The sequence below is a fragment of the Rhagoletis zephyria genome, unplaced genomic scaffold (assembly GCF_001687245.7).
Source record: "Rhagoletis zephyria isolate East Lansing unplaced genomic scaffold, Rhagoletis_zephyria_1.1 Rzeph_scaffold_01828, whole genome shotgun sequence".
Taxonomy (NCBI): domain Eukaryota; kingdom Metazoa; phylum Arthropoda; class Insecta; order Diptera; family Tephritidae; genus Rhagoletis; species Rhagoletis zephyria.
The window spans coordinates 53,529-72,408 of record NW_016158912.1 but is presented as its reverse complement, the minus strand read 5'-3'; the positions used below and the strand labels follow the sequence as shown (position 1 = coordinate 72,408).

The window sequence follows — 18,880 nt, the reverse complement described above, 5'->3', positions numbered from 1 at the left end:
TCAAAAGTTACAAAAATCTACCGTACAGTTTCGGATTAATTCGACCTTAAACTTCAAAGTCAATTTTCTCAAAACCGTGTTTTGTAACATTCGACATCCGTTTTCTGAGACGACGACATACACACATACATGGTATGACATAATGCACTAATCGCGCGCTGTGATGTCAATTCAAACTCAACATTTGAAAACACGTTTACATGTATGGTTGTAGCTGGGTGTGCAAAGACGCTTGATACAATTGGTTGCGGCCAAGAGGGACCGGGTTCAATTACCATCAGACGGAACATAAAACTAAATTTTTTTTCTTCTTAATTATGATTTCATAACCATCTATGCACTTCACGAAAGCACGAAAATTCAAATTTAATAGGCAGAAGAGTAGGTACAATTCTACCTAGTTTTACATCACTATTTAGCTTCATATATATTCCTTCCTTCTTCTACAAAATTATTCTTTACTCCCTCATTATCTCACTAATTTGACATCACACCCAGTTGCTCTCAGTTCGATTGGCGTAATCTTGTATTCTATCATTCTTGATTCAAACCGATAAGTGTTTCATCGTTCATATAAGAAACACTGCAGAGATTAATCGATCTGCATATCAGGGAAAGTATTAGTATGCACACAATAGACATAGCTCGACTCGCATATCACAAAGGTAGATCTGTTGAAAGCGCGCTTCATGAATTCGTAGGCACTATTGAAAAAACGATAGAACTTAAGGAATATGACCCTGCCGTTTTTCTAGATATTGAAGGAGCTTTCAATAATGTCTGAACGGAGGCTTATCGCACTTTCTGAGCACAGCATTCAGCGCTCCATAGTCAAGAGCAGAATAATCAATGAGACCATAGGCACATGATAAGTGAACTAACAGAGGGTGCACTGGGTGATATTTATAAGTGGATCAAGCGCAAAGGATTGGGGGTTAACCCCTCCATGACACAACTGGTATTGTTTACAAGAAAAAAAAGTACACACTTTTTTTCCGCCAAGCAAAAGTCATTCTGGACTCCAACTTGAATTGGAAAAATAATTTAGAGGAGAGAGCCCAGAAATCTCTAGTGGCATACTGAACGCGCAGAAGGACCTTTAGGAAACAATGGTGACAGTAGAAAAGTGCAAAGACTCGCATGCCTTGGCATATCTTGAGCAGTGAGTAGCGAACCTCAGGAAGAAATTAAGATGATATTTCACTTGCAACCGCTGTAAATTTTCATCCAGAGCGCCCTCAGGCTCAGAGAGCACTGAATTCATAACGTCTGTTTAGGGCTTTAATACTAAAGTGCCTATTATATTCCCGAGCACAGAAAAACGGGATGAAGGACTGCCAGTGGCAGAGGGACTTCAATACTTAGGTGCCTATTATACATATTTCCGAGCAGAGAAGAATGGGATGCAGGACTGCCAGTAGCAGAGGGAGGTACATCCATCTATACTGATGGTTCAAATGTTTAATAAGGAACCGGAGCCGATCTATACTCGAAGGACCTTTAGATTAACCGGTCCTTTCGTATACCGAACGATTGAAGTGTCTTCTAAGCAAAGATCTACGCAAGTTTTTTTAAATATTTAGTAATAGAGTTCCATAAGATAAAGTCACGATCTTTGTCGCCACTCAAGCAGCACTGAAGGCAATAGGATGTAAAATAGTGAAATCGGGAATTGTATTAACTTCACTCTATGCTGCCTTCGCGGACATAGCAATATTGGAGGGAATGAGTCGGCTGATAAGATGGCCAGATCCAGGCAGAGATGCCGATAGAAGAAGCGGATAGCTCCGTACTACCAAATTTAAGTAATCACGTTGGGAAAATTAATGAATACACCGTGACCGCAACTAATGACTTGTTGAATAAACTGTGAGATCAGAAGATTATTTTGACCACGGCTGAGTACTAAAAGGATGTAGAACGTGCTGAAACTCAATAGGTCTGCAGTAAGTCTTTACCGGCGTCAACACAGGAACAGACTATAGAATCAATGCGTCAACGTTGGCGAATAGCAAGAAGCACTGTCTACAGGAGCTGCCGTGATGAGGATGAGGAAGAGTCCATTGACCACTTTCTGTGTCGATTTCCAGGTCTACAGACGAAGCACCTCAAGCACTTGCGTTCACGCTTCTTCAACAGTCTGGGCAAGCTAACGGAGGTGGAACTGTTGGATCTCCTCGGCTTCAGTAGGGATTCAGTAGAATAATGACTTAAAATTACATAGCTTTTCTCTCGGTTATGGGGACTTGCCTCCTTCTGGCACTCGGACATGTCTGTCTCCGAGTGAAAGTATGGAATATTCCATACAGGGCCTTCTAACTCAACCTAGCCTACAAACATCGGACCAAAGTTGTAATACCATTTCATGTTCATGAAAGGTATAATATTTAAATCAACATATGTATGTATGTATATAGATATAACGCATCATTATCAGTAACTAAGTTCGTAAAGGGAAAATGACTCATATTTTAGGTACATTCTGAATCAGTGGCAGCGTGCGAGTGCAATTTTAATAACAAGCAATATATTTTGTCAATATCTACTATATACTCCTGTTCGTGCCAGTTACATAGTTGTTAATTTAATAAAATTTAAGTTAAAAATAAAATGAAATAAATAAGAAAAGAACAAAGAAAGAAAAAATAATAATAACTAAGTTGGAAATCCCCTTGGTTATTTCAATTGCTGTATGCGTACACATACAAACGTCCATGCATGTGAATGGCGGGCGTCATAGCCTCATGAGGCTCATGTATGCATACATAACCTCCTAGTTGGTCCATAAATTGCTGATAAGTACTTATACTCTTCTATACTTCTATGATAATGTGTGATATTTACTCTGGCAGATATGTAGATAGGAAAATGGTTATCAGTTACCCCGTCTGCCACTTTTGCAGTTCCGCCAGCGAGAAGTCTTTGTGTACAGAGAGCCAAGAGCCAAGAGCTGTATCCAGTGACACATTTAAAAGGCCTCACTGCATAATTGCGTGCTTAAATCGACAAGAGAATTCGACGCGTTTAAACGTTACAAGACAACTAACGGAACAACGTGAATTTAAATTGCGAAACGATAATAAATATCAAAAAACAAATTTACAAATACATTGTACTTAAAAAAAAAACAACTTAAGTTTATATAAATAATTATAGAACATATTTTAAGTGCAAAAAATCATCCATTATGAATTGCCTGGAATCAATTGTTAAATACTTAATCTACATTGCCAATATAATTTTTTTGGTGAGTAAAGGACTAAACGCTGTAAAAAAATATACAGTTGAAGAAATAAACTCAAATCGGACCAATTTTTGAGATCATCTAAACTGTGTGATATGTGAAAAATGTTTCTGTGTGTCGACAATTCTACGTACTCTTAGCACTGAGGTGCAATTGTGAATTTTCACATTTGCTTAATGAATAATAATTATATTAGAGTGCATATGGTGTCGAACAGAATCGATAAATGTTTGTTCAGCCAGATAAAAATATACTCGTAACTACAGTTTTGTGCAAAATTATTAAGCAAACTTTTCGTAAAAACTGAACTGGGACTTAAAAAATTTAAACAAGCGCGATTTACTGTGGAAATCATTTCGAACATTTTAAATGAAATTTTCGTTCATTAAGCATTATTCACATATACTACGTACAAAACAGCCACAAAACGTCTAATGCCTTAATATTTAAATATTTTATAGTAGAAGAATAAATTAATTTCAAGCACATCTTTTGGATATTTTGTTCAATATTTTTATAATTTTAAACAAATTCGCTACAACCCCGTGTCACACGACAACACTCGATTTGCTCGAGAGCACTTGCAGCAAATATGAAAATTGCTAGTACAGCACAAGCAAGTTGAAATTATTTCACGAAAGTGAGTTGCGTTGATTCAGTTTTGCAGTTCCACCTTGCAATTTTTATTTCCGAAAGTGACTTCTGCAAATCTGCAAAAATGGCTTTTTCGTGTGTTTACACGGAAAAGTAGACTTTCGCTTTCTGACAGAAAAATGCGAAAAAACACAAATCAGTTTAATTTGAACTGGAATGAAAGCACGATTTCTATACTTAACCGAATCCAGAGTTAATTTCGCGCCATTAAATCAGATTTTTCATCTTCCATAGTGAAAAGTATATTCGAGAAAATTGTGAACAACAATCGATTTATGAGACTTATGTATGTCAAATTTCCACCTAGCATTCGATTTACGAAAAAAAAATTAAAGCGGTTTTGGTTAAAATATAAAATTTATATCTGAAATTCTTCAGTAACATATTTTTAAATCTTGTGAACACAAAAATTTTTCGAAGTAACGTTAAAAACTCAATGTGACGCCGTAAAATGAAATCCGTGCCGAGATTTAGTCACCCTAAAAGTATATACAGAGTAGGCATTGCCTCATTCCAGGGCCTTAACAGATAGTTTTTGTTGTGTGACTGCGTAAAAAGCCTCAACTCAGTGTTCTAATTGTTTTTCTCAACGCATGATTTGTTTATAGTTCGATTATTTGGGTATAGTTACATGGTAAAAATTTAATTACATTCTTTAATAATTGTGAAAAAAATATATTTTTTTTATTGACGGTGTTAGTCCTTTTCTTCCTTATGAAGTATATCCGACGATTTTTTAAATGGAGAAAATGAGCAGGACTAATGGGATGGGGATGGGATGGGCTAATTAAAAAGTTCGAAATTTTTACGAAAGTTTTCTTTTTAAGTTGCATGAAGAGTTTTTTTCGAAATCGATTTTAAAAATCCTATAAAAAATAGCACGGACATGTACAAATTGTTGATAATTACGATCAAAAAGTGTCAAGCATATGATTTATACCAATTCGTTGCTCAGTTATTACGCAATATTTTATGTACCTATCTATGTACATTAGGGTGGTCCAAAATAAGTAAAGTGGGAATTTTAATGTTCTCATCCCGTAGGATTCTTCTGTACTGGAAAAAGATAAACCCCAATTTTTTTCAAATCAAAAAATATTTATAGGTCGCTCAAAATGCTCAAAGTTTCTCATGTACTATTCTATATGGGGAAAAACAACTTTTCGTAGAAATGGTATGGAATTCTTGAAAATCAATATTTTTCGATAGGAAAACTGTGGTTCTCTTCAGGAGACTTCCAATAATAATACCCAATTGTTTATTGAACCATTTTTTAATACTAAAGAATTTTTATTTATCCCCCATTGAATTTTCTGGCATTTTCTGGGATTTGTGCAGGGCCTATAAAATATAGTTACTATGAAATAATTATTAAATAAATAATTGGACATTATTATTGGGAACCTCCTCTACGAAAAGTGGGTTTTTCGCATATAAAATACATGAAAAACTTTGAGCGACCTCTAAATATTTTTCGATTGCAAAATAAAAAATAGGGGTATATTTTGATTTCGGTATAAAACAATCCTAGGGGGTGAGAGCATAAAAATTCCGACATTAGTTTTTCACATGCATTTTTGGATCACCGTAATATACCTTCGTAAATGCATGTGTGTTCTGTTTATCTTGTATTTAGGTAGATACTTTTTCGACATGAAAGTTATTTTAACTTAATGAATGGAACGAACGTAATGTATTCCACAGGTAGTAGTTTTGATACATATTTACTCAGTAATTACGATTTTGTAGTTTACATTTTAATTATTTTATTTTTCCATGGAACTGAGCTGAAAAATTCATCGGGCGTATGTATATATCTATAAAATTTTTGTTGGCTGAGAAATACTCGTAGTAATGAAAGTACAGACAATTACAAGAAAATTAAGGTCAATACATGAAAATAAAAAGCAATGAAAGTTTGCATTTTTGTGGCCCTCACCCGCTTCGCTGAGTGTATGAAATTTTTGCGTGCTACATTGAATAAAATTTATTTCAAGAAAACTCAATTCAAAAACAGGAGGTTTAAAATTTGTTTAACCATCTTCAAAATATTTTCAAACTAAAACTTTCTTAAACTTCGCACTTGTCATACTTTTTCAACTCAATTGAGATTTTAAACAGATGAAATTAAGCCCTTTTAAAATCATTTTGATTGATATTGTTATAGTTCATTGAAACTATTGAATAGTTTGAATTTAACCTTTTAAACAGTTGGCAACCTTTTTAAACCTCTTTCGTCTAACACTCATATTGTGACACATATTCAAAACCATTTTGATTCATACCAATCTATACCAATATATATTTTGAAACCCGTTTTTTTTGTGTTCGCAAAGCTTGAGACCGGCCGAACCGATTTTTTCTTTAATTTCCGACACCTGATTCAGACTTCCCAAGGATTATCATAGGCTAAACAAATTTTCGATATATAGCGGGGGCGTGGAACCTCCCATACAAACCGAATTTTTCATACCGAATATCTCTGGAAATGTTCATGGTAGAGTACTGGAACTTGGTGTGGAGACTCGGTGGAGAGAATACAGAAGGTGGCGCCGATCGCAACACCGCTAATCGGCTCTCGGTGAATTTGACAGAATCAGCTGCTTTGCTGACGTCACAGTCACAATATTCAAAATATATATATTATTAACGGTACAGGCAATACTATTGCAAAATAGAGCTGCCACGTGGCGCTGCAGTGATTACGAATAATCGTCAAGTTAGAAGCCGTGAATGTCAGAATAAATAAACCTGTTGCACCATTGAGTATATCGAATTTTAATGTGTTACGATTGGCCCAATGTATGTGATTTTTGCAAGTATTGTTATGCCTTAAAGCTTCATTCGGAGGCAGGGGTAAATCTCAAATCACCACCGATAAATCAACCGCCAAAACCATCGCGCGCCTTTTACTGTAATAAATTCAAGTAAAAAAAAAAATTATTTTCACTTAAATTGCTTTCGTGAAACTTACTTTTAAGGTATTTCGTCTGAAATAAGTCTATGTATATTGGATTTCTGTAGAACAATTAGACGCATCCATTTTGAAATTGCCACCAACTATACGATTAAGTTTCTTGGACAGAATTACTATAGAACCAAATCATTGTTGCCGCCAGGGAGTGAAGAGGAAATGTTCTTCAAATTTATTTCGTTGTGAGGTTAACCGTTCTATGAAATGTTACACAATTAGAGAATTTCAAGAACTTCATCACGGACATAACGCTTTCGTTAGGTTATTTAAGGCGGAAAACGACCACCAAACCAGTAGGCGTTCAACCGCCTTCTTTATAACAACGACTTCAACATGAAAGACGCTGCAGTGGTTGGGTAAGCGGAATGATATTTCCCGCCACAGCCGGGCTGAGAAGACCTTTATTTTAAATAGCTTTTCCTTTGCATTTTGATGTCCATCTACATACATACACTGAAATCATATCCAACTTCCTGAATTTCCACACATTGTAGTACAGATCTCTTTTTCAAAAAAGATAGTGATTACTAGTTATGGTCTGATTATGCATACTTCGCATAACTTCGCACAACTTCGCATAAACTTCAAACTGTAATTTCGTATGTACTTTGTATGTATTTTGTATGTATTCCATTACCCAGAAATTATCAGCACTTTTAAAAACTTAGCGATCTGTTGAGTTTAGATTTTGCTTCACATATTCTTAAGTTACACTTTTAGTGCACTGGTACAAATGGTTGGGCGAAGTTATGCGAAGTATGCTTAATCAGACCCTTAGGCTTAATTTATAACAATTAATAAAAAATGTGGTGATTTCTACCATTCTTCTACCATTTTTGTTCAAATTATTGTTGCTTTTCCACAATAAGTCTTTCATTAAAGCGGCCTCAAGCTCAATAAAAATTTGTTGAATTAATAAAAAACTTAAAAAGGATACTGAAATTGACCTGATAAGATGATTCAATTGGCTTCTGATTCAACGAACTTTAAATATTTTTTTTTGTTGTCACAAATCACAATTTCCGAGAAAGTACATATCTATATAAATATTTTTCCCACGAAACCCCTTATTTTTTGGAAAATGTTTATCTTTCCTATTATATCAAGTGCTAGTAGATAGAGAGTTTGGTAAAGCTTATCTTTTACAATTAAGCGAATTGGCATTGTAAAAGTTGCAAACTATGCTTTACCACATGCTGCCATTAAAAAGTATCTACCTAAGTAAACTTTGGTTCCGCTATGTGCACCAACTCTCTTTATTATGATAAATGCTTATTGAGATTAGATATGGGGTACTTATCAACGCAGAAAAAGTTGCCACTACATACATATGTATGTACATCAACTGTCTGTCTATATTGGCAACCATGCTCATTTTATACGAGCAGTGTTAAAAAGCAACTAAATAATTGCAGTGAAAAAAGGTATTATGTAAATGTGGTTAAATAAATATTGGTAGAACTTGTGATAAAATCAGAGTATAATAAACCTTGACTACATTTGTACATAATTCAGTCCAGGAATAATGTCTTTATGAAAAATGTTTCCAATCACTCGAAACCTTCTATGATTCGAAGTAAATCGAGATCTCTTTTGAGACCAGAGTTGGGCATTATTCGAATAAATTGTTATTTAGATAATTATTCGAATAAAATTTTATCCGTAATATAATTATTCGCAGATAACTTATTCACGAATAAATTATTCGTGAATAAATTGCTTGCGAATAATTTATTCGTTATTTTATTCGTTATTTTAAATAATGAATAAAAACTCACTTTTAACATATTGAGCCACCTTTTACTTTTATTTCTATTGTCAAGGATTGTGAGTTAGCTGAACTCTGTTTACTATTTTATCAAGAATACTAGCCCATTCCCTCTGGTTTCGCGGCCCCTGATAAGATTTTTTGCGTTGGCCAATGCAAGAATAGCGTTGAAAACCAAATATGGGTAAAGTAAAAATTCTCACAAATATTTCTGCAAAAAAAATAGCGCTCTGATGCTATATGCAAGAAAAAAGTCCTTTCAATGTCATGAGCTTTACCAATGGTCTTATTTCCACTTGTGAGATCTTTTCTAAGCGTGCGTAATCTTCTTTTATGATCTTGCAACTACAACATTGGTCCGATGCGTCAACCTCTGGTCTTATGTCATGTAGGCCAACAAAAGACCTTATAAGGAAGCTGAAGAGCACAGATGTGCGTTTTCTATTATAGGAGGGCCAAAAATCCTCGATGTAAAATTTGGCCATTGATATACCAACAGTGGTCTTTCTTGGAAGGATGTGGTCGAAACTTTCCTTGCTGATTCGCCACTTTTAAAATATCCAAGAGCTGGTTTCCTTGAGTCTTACTGCTGCAGCAATGACCGCCCGAGCAATTTCATTAAGCGGAGGTAGATGCAAGGTCGCATTTAGGGTGTATGACGACGTGAGACATCGTAAATTCGTATAATATAAACATAAAAACAAAGTAGTCCCTATATGGGTTTCTAATGATTTCGACTGCAGCGCCATTATGAATTGCAACCTGATTGTACAATAAGTATGGATTTTCTAAATAACTCAACTGTAGCGCCACCTAGCGGGTCCATTTTTCGCATAAATATTTTTCATCATGCAGGAAGAACAAATTTTGAATTTGAACGAAATCAGTTCATAAATGTGGCTTTTATAAATAACTCGGCTCCATCGCCACAAAGGAGTTTTCTAGTAGCCTTTAATAGGACTTTATGCGCATGGAATAACCTCCGAAAATTTGATTTAAATCTATCCAGGGGTTTGAGTTAAATCGCAACAACGAAAACGGTTATCATTTTATACATAAATATATGTACATATCTATATACATAAATTACCTGTTTTATTATTATTTTATTCGTTATTCGAATAATTAATGAAGATAATAATTATTCGAATAAGGAATAAAATAATTTATCCGTCATTCGAATAATTTTTTTTTTAATAAACAAAATTATTTATTATTTACGAATAACAAGAAAAGCAATTTATTCATTTGTTATTCATCATTCGAATAAATTTTGCCCAACTCTGTTTGAGACAAGTCGCTATAAGTCATAAAAATACATACACCGTACAAAATCCTTCTAAAATGAAAAGTTGTCTACAAAAAATTTTAGGTAAATCGTAGTGAATGCTTGAAATTAAAATCTGGAAATAACTTGCCTTAATTTAACCACTGGACATAATATTTTTAATAATTAATATCGGCAGAATTTTAATTTACTGGAAATTTTTTTTTTATTGTTTAACACTTCAAATATTTGTGTTTAATTTAACAACTGGACTTAACATAAATTTTGATGCATATAAAAATTGTTCAAAAACAAAAGGTTTTAACCACATTTAGTGTGCTAATTTTAAGTGTGTCCAGTTTTTAAAATACCAAATCCGCATGACCAGTTTTTTATTACATATATAAAATAGGTGGCCAAGTTTTAAATTACTAAAAATGTAAGCCCTGTTTTCAGATATTCAATAAATGCGCTGTTTCTAAATTACCTAAACTTTGAGTCCAGTTTTTAGGTAGTCAAAAAATTTAATTACCCAAAATTTATTTAAGTTACTTGTAGTTAATGCTTAAAAATAAAAACTGGAAATACATTTTTGTCATTTTAAAATTAGACGCAATATTTCGCTGATTTTAAAACTGGTAATATATATATTCTTTTTTGTAATTTAAAAACTGGAAATGTTTTAAGAAATTTAACAATTGTAAATAAAATTGATTTTTCGGGCGATAAAGTCAGATGAACTCCCAAAGAATTGTGCTGATTCTTACGATTTTAGTTACAAAAAAATTAGATCTTTTCCCAGAAGAATTCATATTTGGCTATTTTTCATGAAATTTCAATGTTATAATTTATGTGTATGCATAAATGAAATTTTCATAAATTGGTATGAGGTCAAGTCGCAGTTTGAAATGACCACTAATTATTCTAATATCTACAAAAATTCTTCCCAAACCATCCATAATAATTTAATATTTTTTTTTTTGTTTTGCTCTCCAACAGGTATGTGGCATACTCATTATCGTTTTGGGTGCCTTTATGATCAACAATATTGGCGATTTTTCATCAATTGAAGATGCTATAGATGTGGACACATTGCCCATCATCATTATTATCCTGGGTTGCATAATATTTGTGATATCCTTCTTCGGCTGCTGTGGAGCGATACGTGAAAATTCGTGTTGCATGACAACGGTATGTAAATTTGTATAATATAAAAACAGAATTGTACCTGATAAACCAAACAAATATCTCATACTACAATTTCAAATATTTCTTCTTTCAATTCGTAACAGTATGCCGTATTTATGTTCATTTTATTCTGCCTGCAAGTTGCTTTGGTTGTATGGGTATTTGTTCAACGATCGGAATTCTTGAAGACTATGAGGGATTTGGTCAACACCACTTGGGATAAAAATGATAATTCTGCCAATGGTATTCATCCAATGGATGCCTTGCAAATCAGCGTAAGTACTTAGAAGAAATTAATTTTTTTTAATGGATAGTGGACCCCTAATACTTAATACCTGTGAATGTCTATGCTTTCTCTCCAACAGTTCAAGTGCTGTGGCAAAACAAGCTCGGCCGATTATACGTCAGCCGGTAAGGATGTCCCCGTATCGTGTTGTGGCTCCCTCGACGCCACCACGTGTCCTGCAAGTGTTTACCTAACAAAGCCGGGCTGTGCTGATGCATTCGTCGATTTCTGGGCCACAAACACGAATATCATTCGTTATGCAGGTATTGCGGTAGCGGCTATTGAATTGGCGGTATTCACGATTGCCTGTTGTCTGGCGAGTAGTATGCGCAATTCGCGAAGGCATTGAAGGACTGAATTAATGCACGAGCATTGCGGTTCGGAAATACATACATATAATTCAAAAATATGCTGTAATCTCGTTTGTTTAATACAAATAATAAATTGCGCATTGTGGTTTAATTTATGTAGAAAGCATTTTATAAGTTAAGTAAAGAGATAATATTTATTGTTAAACACTTGTGTTATTATTATTGTTTCTAATATTAAACCGTGAATTAAAAATACTTCTTTTCTATAATCGTTAGTTTTCTTAAAAAAAAAAGGAATCTCTATGTTTAATGAGTTTTCAACGCATAAGTACGAATATAACTACCTATAAATTTATTAATTATTGAGGCGTATTCTAGTTTTCGTACGAATCCAAAAATTTGAAATTTTTGTATAGAAGAAAATAGGAAAATTTCATGATTTTCGATTCGTACGAAAACAAGAAAATGCACCATTATATCTTTATTTTTATATCAAGAGTTCGATAAACAACCAATAAATTTTTCGGTAATAGCAAAGATTTCTCAACAAAAATGAAACTTACACATATGCGTGTATATGTATGTACATAAATATAAATGTATATGGAGATCAAGTAAATACGACTCATTTAGTTTTTACAAATATTCACAACGTTTTAGGTGATAATTTTTTTCGTTAATTTTTATAAAAATATAATAGATTCTATAATATAAACCATATATGTAAGTCAAAGTTTAAAACTTTGTGCACAATTCAGGAAAATTTAACAATGTTAAAAAAAATGTCATCAAGACTTTCAACTTTTTATACAGTAATAGAAATTAAAAAAAATCAAAACTTGCATTTTCGACTTTTGTCTTTTTCGTCATTGTTTTCAATTGAATACTAAATACTAAAATTGAATAGGCTACAAAACTGCATACCCATATGAGTTTCTCAAAATTCTGAAAAAAAGTTGAAAATTTGGTTTAAATTATGTTATTAAAGTTATGCACAAAGTTTTAAACTTTGACTTATATGGTTTATGCTATACCATCTACTATTGTGCATATTGTAAAAAGTAAAGGTTTACTATTTACGTGATCGCCACTGTTTGCATAACGAACCTCGGTGGTAGTTACATTAGGGGTATTCTTGGAGTCTTGCAAAGCCCTTACTCGGTGCACGGATTGCACGGTTTGCAAAGGTGTCCCATAGAAAAACCAACTTTTACCGTGCAATCCTATTAGGGGTATTCTCTGAGTCTTGCAAAGCCCTTGCAAGGTGCACGGATTGCACGGTTTGCAAAGCTGTCCCATACGAAAACCGGTTTTTACCGTGCAATCTGTGCACCGTGCAAGGGCTTTGCAAGACTCAGAGAATACCCCTATTGTGTTTGTTGGCCATTTCGGCAATATAGGAACTGATGTACCTTGAAACGAATTTATCTCGATTTTAATGTGTATGGGACATTACACGTCAATGAGAGAACGACTTGTTCAAAATTTGTGAAAGTATACGGTCGCTGTGACTGCGTACTACCACTCCGTAGGACCTGGGTCCGATAGCTGACAACATCTGAATTTAGAAAAGCGTTAAATATTTATTTTGGCGAAAAACCATTGGAATCTTTTCGTATACATTTTATTTACACACGTTTTACCGTTAGTTTGTCGTTTGCTGTTCAAAATTGTCTATATTCTCACTTTACTGTCAAAGTATAGTCATTTAGCATAAAAAAATGAATTCTAGTGAAGTTAAATTTTAAAGGCCAAATAACTAAAGTTATATTCAAAAGATTCGATCCAAAACTTACTAGTAAATGGGAAAATGTGTATGTTTTCGCTGTGTATTCTCTAGTGGTATTCATCTAAGCCGATAACTTTATCAAGCAGATAATCTTATAAGTTTACGCACTCTGTTACATGAACGACCCACACTCTCTATTCGTTTACACTTGCGACAAGAGTCGTGTTTTCTTTTGGTTATCGAGCTCAATATCACTAACTTTATATTACTAGCACGAGGATAAAGAAATTATAGAAACTAACTCATTAAATGGGGAAAAATTATATTTACGAGATAATATCTATTTCAATAAATGCACATATAACATAAAGGCGATTTATTTGAAGCAATTTAAAGGAAACAATGACAGAATATCTGTTTGTATATGAATTCATTTGTCACTGCTACCAAACTGTGCGGCCAAATTATCAATGAAACAAAACAAACAGAACGGATAATAATTGAACCAGAACTCTATCAGGATTATATAGTTGTTGTTGAATTTGCGTGCAAAATTTTTATGCGGATCCCGATTATTGCCCAAGAAAACATAGCTAGAGTTGCGCCAGAGTTGCATTGGCTTCAGTTTATCAAGTTTATTTAGTGAAATCGCTGGAGAAATTTATCAGAAATGTGTAAAGGAGTTTCCATACAAATTTTGACAGTTCATTTATAAGGTTTACACAATTATAAGTTTATACGGTTTACAAAGCATTTATAAGGTTTGATGAATACCCTTGCTGTGACTATGAAAAGAAAACCAATCGTGGTTCAGAAGTGAAAATGTAAAAGCGGCCTGACGCACAGTGCTTCCCTGCCATATAAAATGTGTGCAAAAATAGAATTATGGACGGATTTAAATGAAAATGCGCTTCTTAGTAAAATTGAGTACGCTAAATTCAAAAATGCAATTGGTTTTTGGATAACTCTCATAATTTCACTGTAAATGCAGTTTTAAGTTGAAAATTTAGGTTCTTGTGGCTTTTACATAGGTATGCACATATAGTTCGTTCTATTTTCAAAAGTGAGGTGTCAGATGACAGTGCTTGACCTGTAGATGTGCAATAAAGTTTTTTATTTTTGAAAAAGGTTGCCACCTGTTACAATTTTTTTTTTAATTATTTAATAAGTTAAATGAATTAGATATTACAATATGGGTATCAATTTAACTAGTTTTGAAAATACGTTACCTCTAAATGACACGTAGAAGGGTTGCCACATGTTTAAAAAATCAAATTCACTTTAACTAAGGGAATAAGGTAACTGAAATATATATATCAATATGAGTATCAGACCAATGAAAAAATTTGACATATTTAGCAAGAAATAAGTGGAGATTAAAAACATTCCGGAGTTAATTTAAGAGTCCAGTAATTTAAAAAGAATGTAATCAGAACAAATCACTGATTGACAATGTATGTATTTGTAATAAAACAACAAACACGATGGCGTAGTCTTATGGTTTGATGTAATTATTATTTTAGTTTAACTAAATTCGACTTTACAAACAGGTGGCAACCCTGTTCGTAATATTTTTAAGCTAAAACCCTCTTAAACCTCTGATTTTTAAAACAGGTGGCAACTCTCTACATTTAGCTAATACACATTTCGATTGATACCCATATCTTAATAATTCATTTAACTTATAAAAAATGTAATCTAATTTTTTAACAATCTAATTTTTTAACAGGTGGCAAATNGTTGAATTTGCGTGCAAAATTTTTATGCGGATCCCGATTATTGCCCAAGAAAACATAGCTAGAGTTGCGCCAGAGTTGCATTGGCTTCAGTTTATCAAGTTTATTTAGTGAAATCGCTGGAGAAATTTATCAGAAATGTGTAAAGGAGTTTCCATACAAATTTTGACAGTTCATTTATAAGGTTTACACAATTATAAGTTTATACGGTTTACAAAGCATTTATAAGGTTTGATGAATACCCTTGCTGTGACTATGAAAAGAAAACCAATCGTGGTTCAGAAGTGAAAATGTAAAAGCGGCCTGACGCACAGTGCTTCCCTGCCATATAAAATGTGTGCAAAAATAGAATTATGGACGGATTTAAATGAAAATGCGCTTCTTAGTAAAATTGAGTACGCTAAATTCAAAAATGCAATTGGTTTTTGGATAACTCTCATAATTTCACTGTAAATGCAGTTTTAAGTTGAAAATTTAGGTTCTTGTGGCTTTTACATAGGTATGCACATATAGTTCGTTCTATTTTCAAAAGTGAGGTGTCAGATGACAGTGCTTGACCTGTAGATGTGCAATAAAGTTTTTTATTTTTGAAAAAGGTTGCCACCTGTTACAATTTTTTTTTTAATTATTTAATAAGTTAAATGAATTAGATATTACAATATGGGTATCAATTTAACTAGTTTTGAAAATACGTTACCTCTAAATGACACGTAGAAGGGTTGCCACATGTTTAAAAAATCAAATTCACTTTAACTAAGGGAATAAGGTAACTGAAATATATATATCAATATGAGTATCAGACCAATGAAAAAATTTGACATATTTAGCAAGAAATAAGTGGAGATTAAAAACATTCCGGAGTTAATTTAAGAGTCCAGTAATTTAAAAAGAATGTAATCAGAACAAATCACTGATTGACAATGTATGTATTTGTAATAAAACAACAAACACGATGGCGTAGTCTTATGGTTTGATGTAATTATTATTTTAGTTTAACTAAATTCGACTTTACAAACAGGTGGCAACCCTGTTCGTAATATTTTTAAGCTAAAACCCTCTTAAACCTCTGATTTTTAAAACAGGTGGCAACTCTCTACATTTAGCTAATACACATTTCGATTGATACCCATATCTTAATAATTCATTTAACTTATAAAAAATGTAATCTAATTTTTTAACAGGTGGCAAATTTAAAAAAAAAAAATAAACCTTCTATTGTCCACAGGTCAAGCTTTTTAATCTGACACTTCATTTTTGAAAATGGAACGAATCGTGCAGATCTCAGACTTTTTTACTTGTTATACTTGATTTCAAACTGAACAAAAAAAGTCAGTGATGCCACAAAAAAAAGGCCGCACCTGGGACCATATTTAAATGTAATGAGCCCTTATCTTTTAACTCTGAGAGGAAACATTAATTAACAGATTTAACGATCATTAGTTATGTACCCGCTAGAGCTAATTTAACAAATATTTCTGAGTGCGGCTGTTAGTGTTGTCAAAATTGTTAGGTTATTTCTGGGCTCGCATTCTCTTGGGCAGGGGCCCTCTCGGATCGGGGGCTCATGGTATTTTGCTATTAATGCCACCCTATAGTTACGCCTCTGCATACTAGGGAAGATGTGTGAAATATGGGTAAAACCACCCTTGCTTACCATGTAAGGCAGTTATCAGAAAGGTGAAATAACTATATTTACTATGTTCGCCGGGTATTTAATGTGCGGCTTCGCCCGAACATTGTCTTTTTTACTTGATATCTTTGCCTTTATTCCTTTCTTTGAGTGAATTTACAAAATTCTTATTCCTAAACTTCTGTTTTAGCATGGTTATTTAATTCAGTGTCAATATTAAAGCATACATTTAAGATGCATTTCCTCCTTATATACTTGTATAATGTGACCAACCGTATTTCTTTCGAAAGTACAGTATGTACTTCTTTTTTCGCTCTTGTACTTCGTACTTCGAAGTACAGTCAAATGTACTTCTCTGCAATATTTTGTACTTCAGGAGGGAGATTTTGTAACTAGTTAGCGAAAATTTTGGATCGCTATCGCACTTTTTGACGCATAATATAAATGTTTTTGTCGCTAACTGGTTTCAGAATCTCCCCCCAGGTCCTGTACTTCTCCGATCTTCTGGACGACCGTCACGTGGCCTGGGCGATAAATTCGTTCAAACCATTAAAGTCGCCGTGGATCGATGGCTTCATACCTGCGCAGCTGCAAAGGTCTCTGAAAGTGGCGCACAATTGGTTGGATCATATTTATGCAAACTGCGAGAGAACGGGATACATCCCCAAGGCTTGGAGGGTAGTCAGTGTTGCGTTCATCACTCCACCACCAGTCACTCCAGAGGTAATAGTCAAGCATATTCATAATCTGGGGGGTTGAAACCAACCTAATAAGGCTTATCTACAGCTACCTTCATGACAGAACTGTCGCGGCGGAGTGGGGTAGCGCCTGCACTCAGTGCAGAGTCATTAGGAGCACTCAACAAGGTGGTGTTCTCTCTCCCTTGCTCTGGATTGCAGTTGAAACGACCTTCTAGAGAAACTAGAAAAAGTGGGTTGTCGGGTGATCGCCCATGTAGATGATGTGAAACTTTTGGTTAAGGAACGATTTCTAGACAACCTTTTTGATCTGGTTCAAGGTTACCTGAACCAGGTAACTAGGTGGGCGATAAGGGAAACCGGGTTGTTTCGTGACATAAAAAAGGAAAAGAAGATGTTTTCTGCTGCAACAAATATTTTCATAGGGCACTTTAAAACACATTACCTGTCAAGGGCTAATGATGGGGGTTCTGACAGGCAGAATAAAAAAAATTGTATTGAGCCGACCACTATTCGAGCTAGATAGTTTTTTTTTTACTTTTTCTTCAGTGCTCAATGCAATGCAATTTCATTCCGATTTAACAAAAATGCTTTAAACCAGATGTTTTCCCATCATAATTTTCCCTAATATATAATATATAATATTTACTAAACTTACACAAACAACGCGTGCAGGAAATAGTACTCACGCCGTCCATTATAATGATTTTGTGTTCCTTTTAAACTACACACTATACGAATAAATTGAATAGATTTCGTCCAAGGGCCTCAAACTGTCTCACCAGCTCATTCCTTCCGCGGCACTAAAGGCAAATGAGGTTATCTGGCAATGTCGGTAATAGTCAGGGGACTCAGCTTTGTAGTATCTCTTCATTAAATGACGGTAGGTTTAGTGTGCATCAAAGGCAGGTGTTATAGGAAAAGCTCCTACACACGAAAACCACACAAGGCCATTGTTCTATGAATTTTGATGAGCACATTTCTCACGCGATTGACTGAGTGCCTGCTTACCCACTCCACATATGCATTTGTATTTGATGATGGGTCTTATTATAAAGGTGTGAATCCACAGACGAAAGCGCATATCAACCAATTACAACAGACATATAAACATGTAGAACATCATGCCAAATTCCTAAAGCTTTTAGGGCTAGTAGAGTCACCCAACCTTAGGGATATAGGCGAGGCCAACAAGCTGCCTTGATTTTGGTAAATAAAAAGTGCAAAAGGCGTAGTGAAAATTTGTTTCGCTAATAAGTAAAATTAATAATATTAATTTGAACTGGGGTTATTAACTTCGATGCTGTAATTTGTTGCGAAAAGCTCCATACTAGTCTTTTACGTTTTTTTGGCAAACGGGAACTTCTGAATTAATGAACTTTTGAATAAAGTGTG

At 34.0% G+C, this 18,880-nt stretch overlaps 1 protein-coding gene across 1 annotated transcript; it reads left to right on the top strand.

The window, feature by feature from the left end:
- The first annotated feature begins 2,971 nt into the window (after nucleotides 1-2,971).
- On the top strand, nucleotides 2,972-11,961 carry LOC108365292 (23 kDa integral membrane protein-like). Its single transcript, XM_017619284.1, has 4 exons — nucleotides 2,972-3,247; nucleotides 10,907-11,098; nucleotides 11,200-11,370; nucleotides 11,461-11,961. The coding sequence occupies exons 1-4, from the start codon at nucleotides 3,188-3,190 to the stop codon at nucleotides 11,728-11,730; spliced, it is 693 nt and encodes a 230-aa protein (XP_017474773.1). The 5' UTR covers nucleotides 2,972-3,187; the 3' UTR covers nucleotides 11,731-11,961.
- Nucleotides 11,962-18,880: the final 6,919 nt, after the last annotated feature.

Bases quoted from the DNA above. Each gene is read 5' to 3' on its own strand.
- LOC108365292 (XM_017619284.1), top strand. From the start codon at position 3,188: ATGAATTGCCTGGAATCAATTGTTAAATACTTAATCTACATTGCCAAT. The intron at 11,099-11,199 runs GTATGTAAATTT...AATTCGTAACAG, and splicing joins ATTCGTGTTGCATGACAACG to TATGCCGTATTTATGTTCAT. The intron at 11,371-11,460 runs GTAAGTACTTAG...TCTCTCCAACAG, and splicing joins TGGATGCCTTGCAAATCAGC to TTCAAGTGCTGTGGCAAAAC.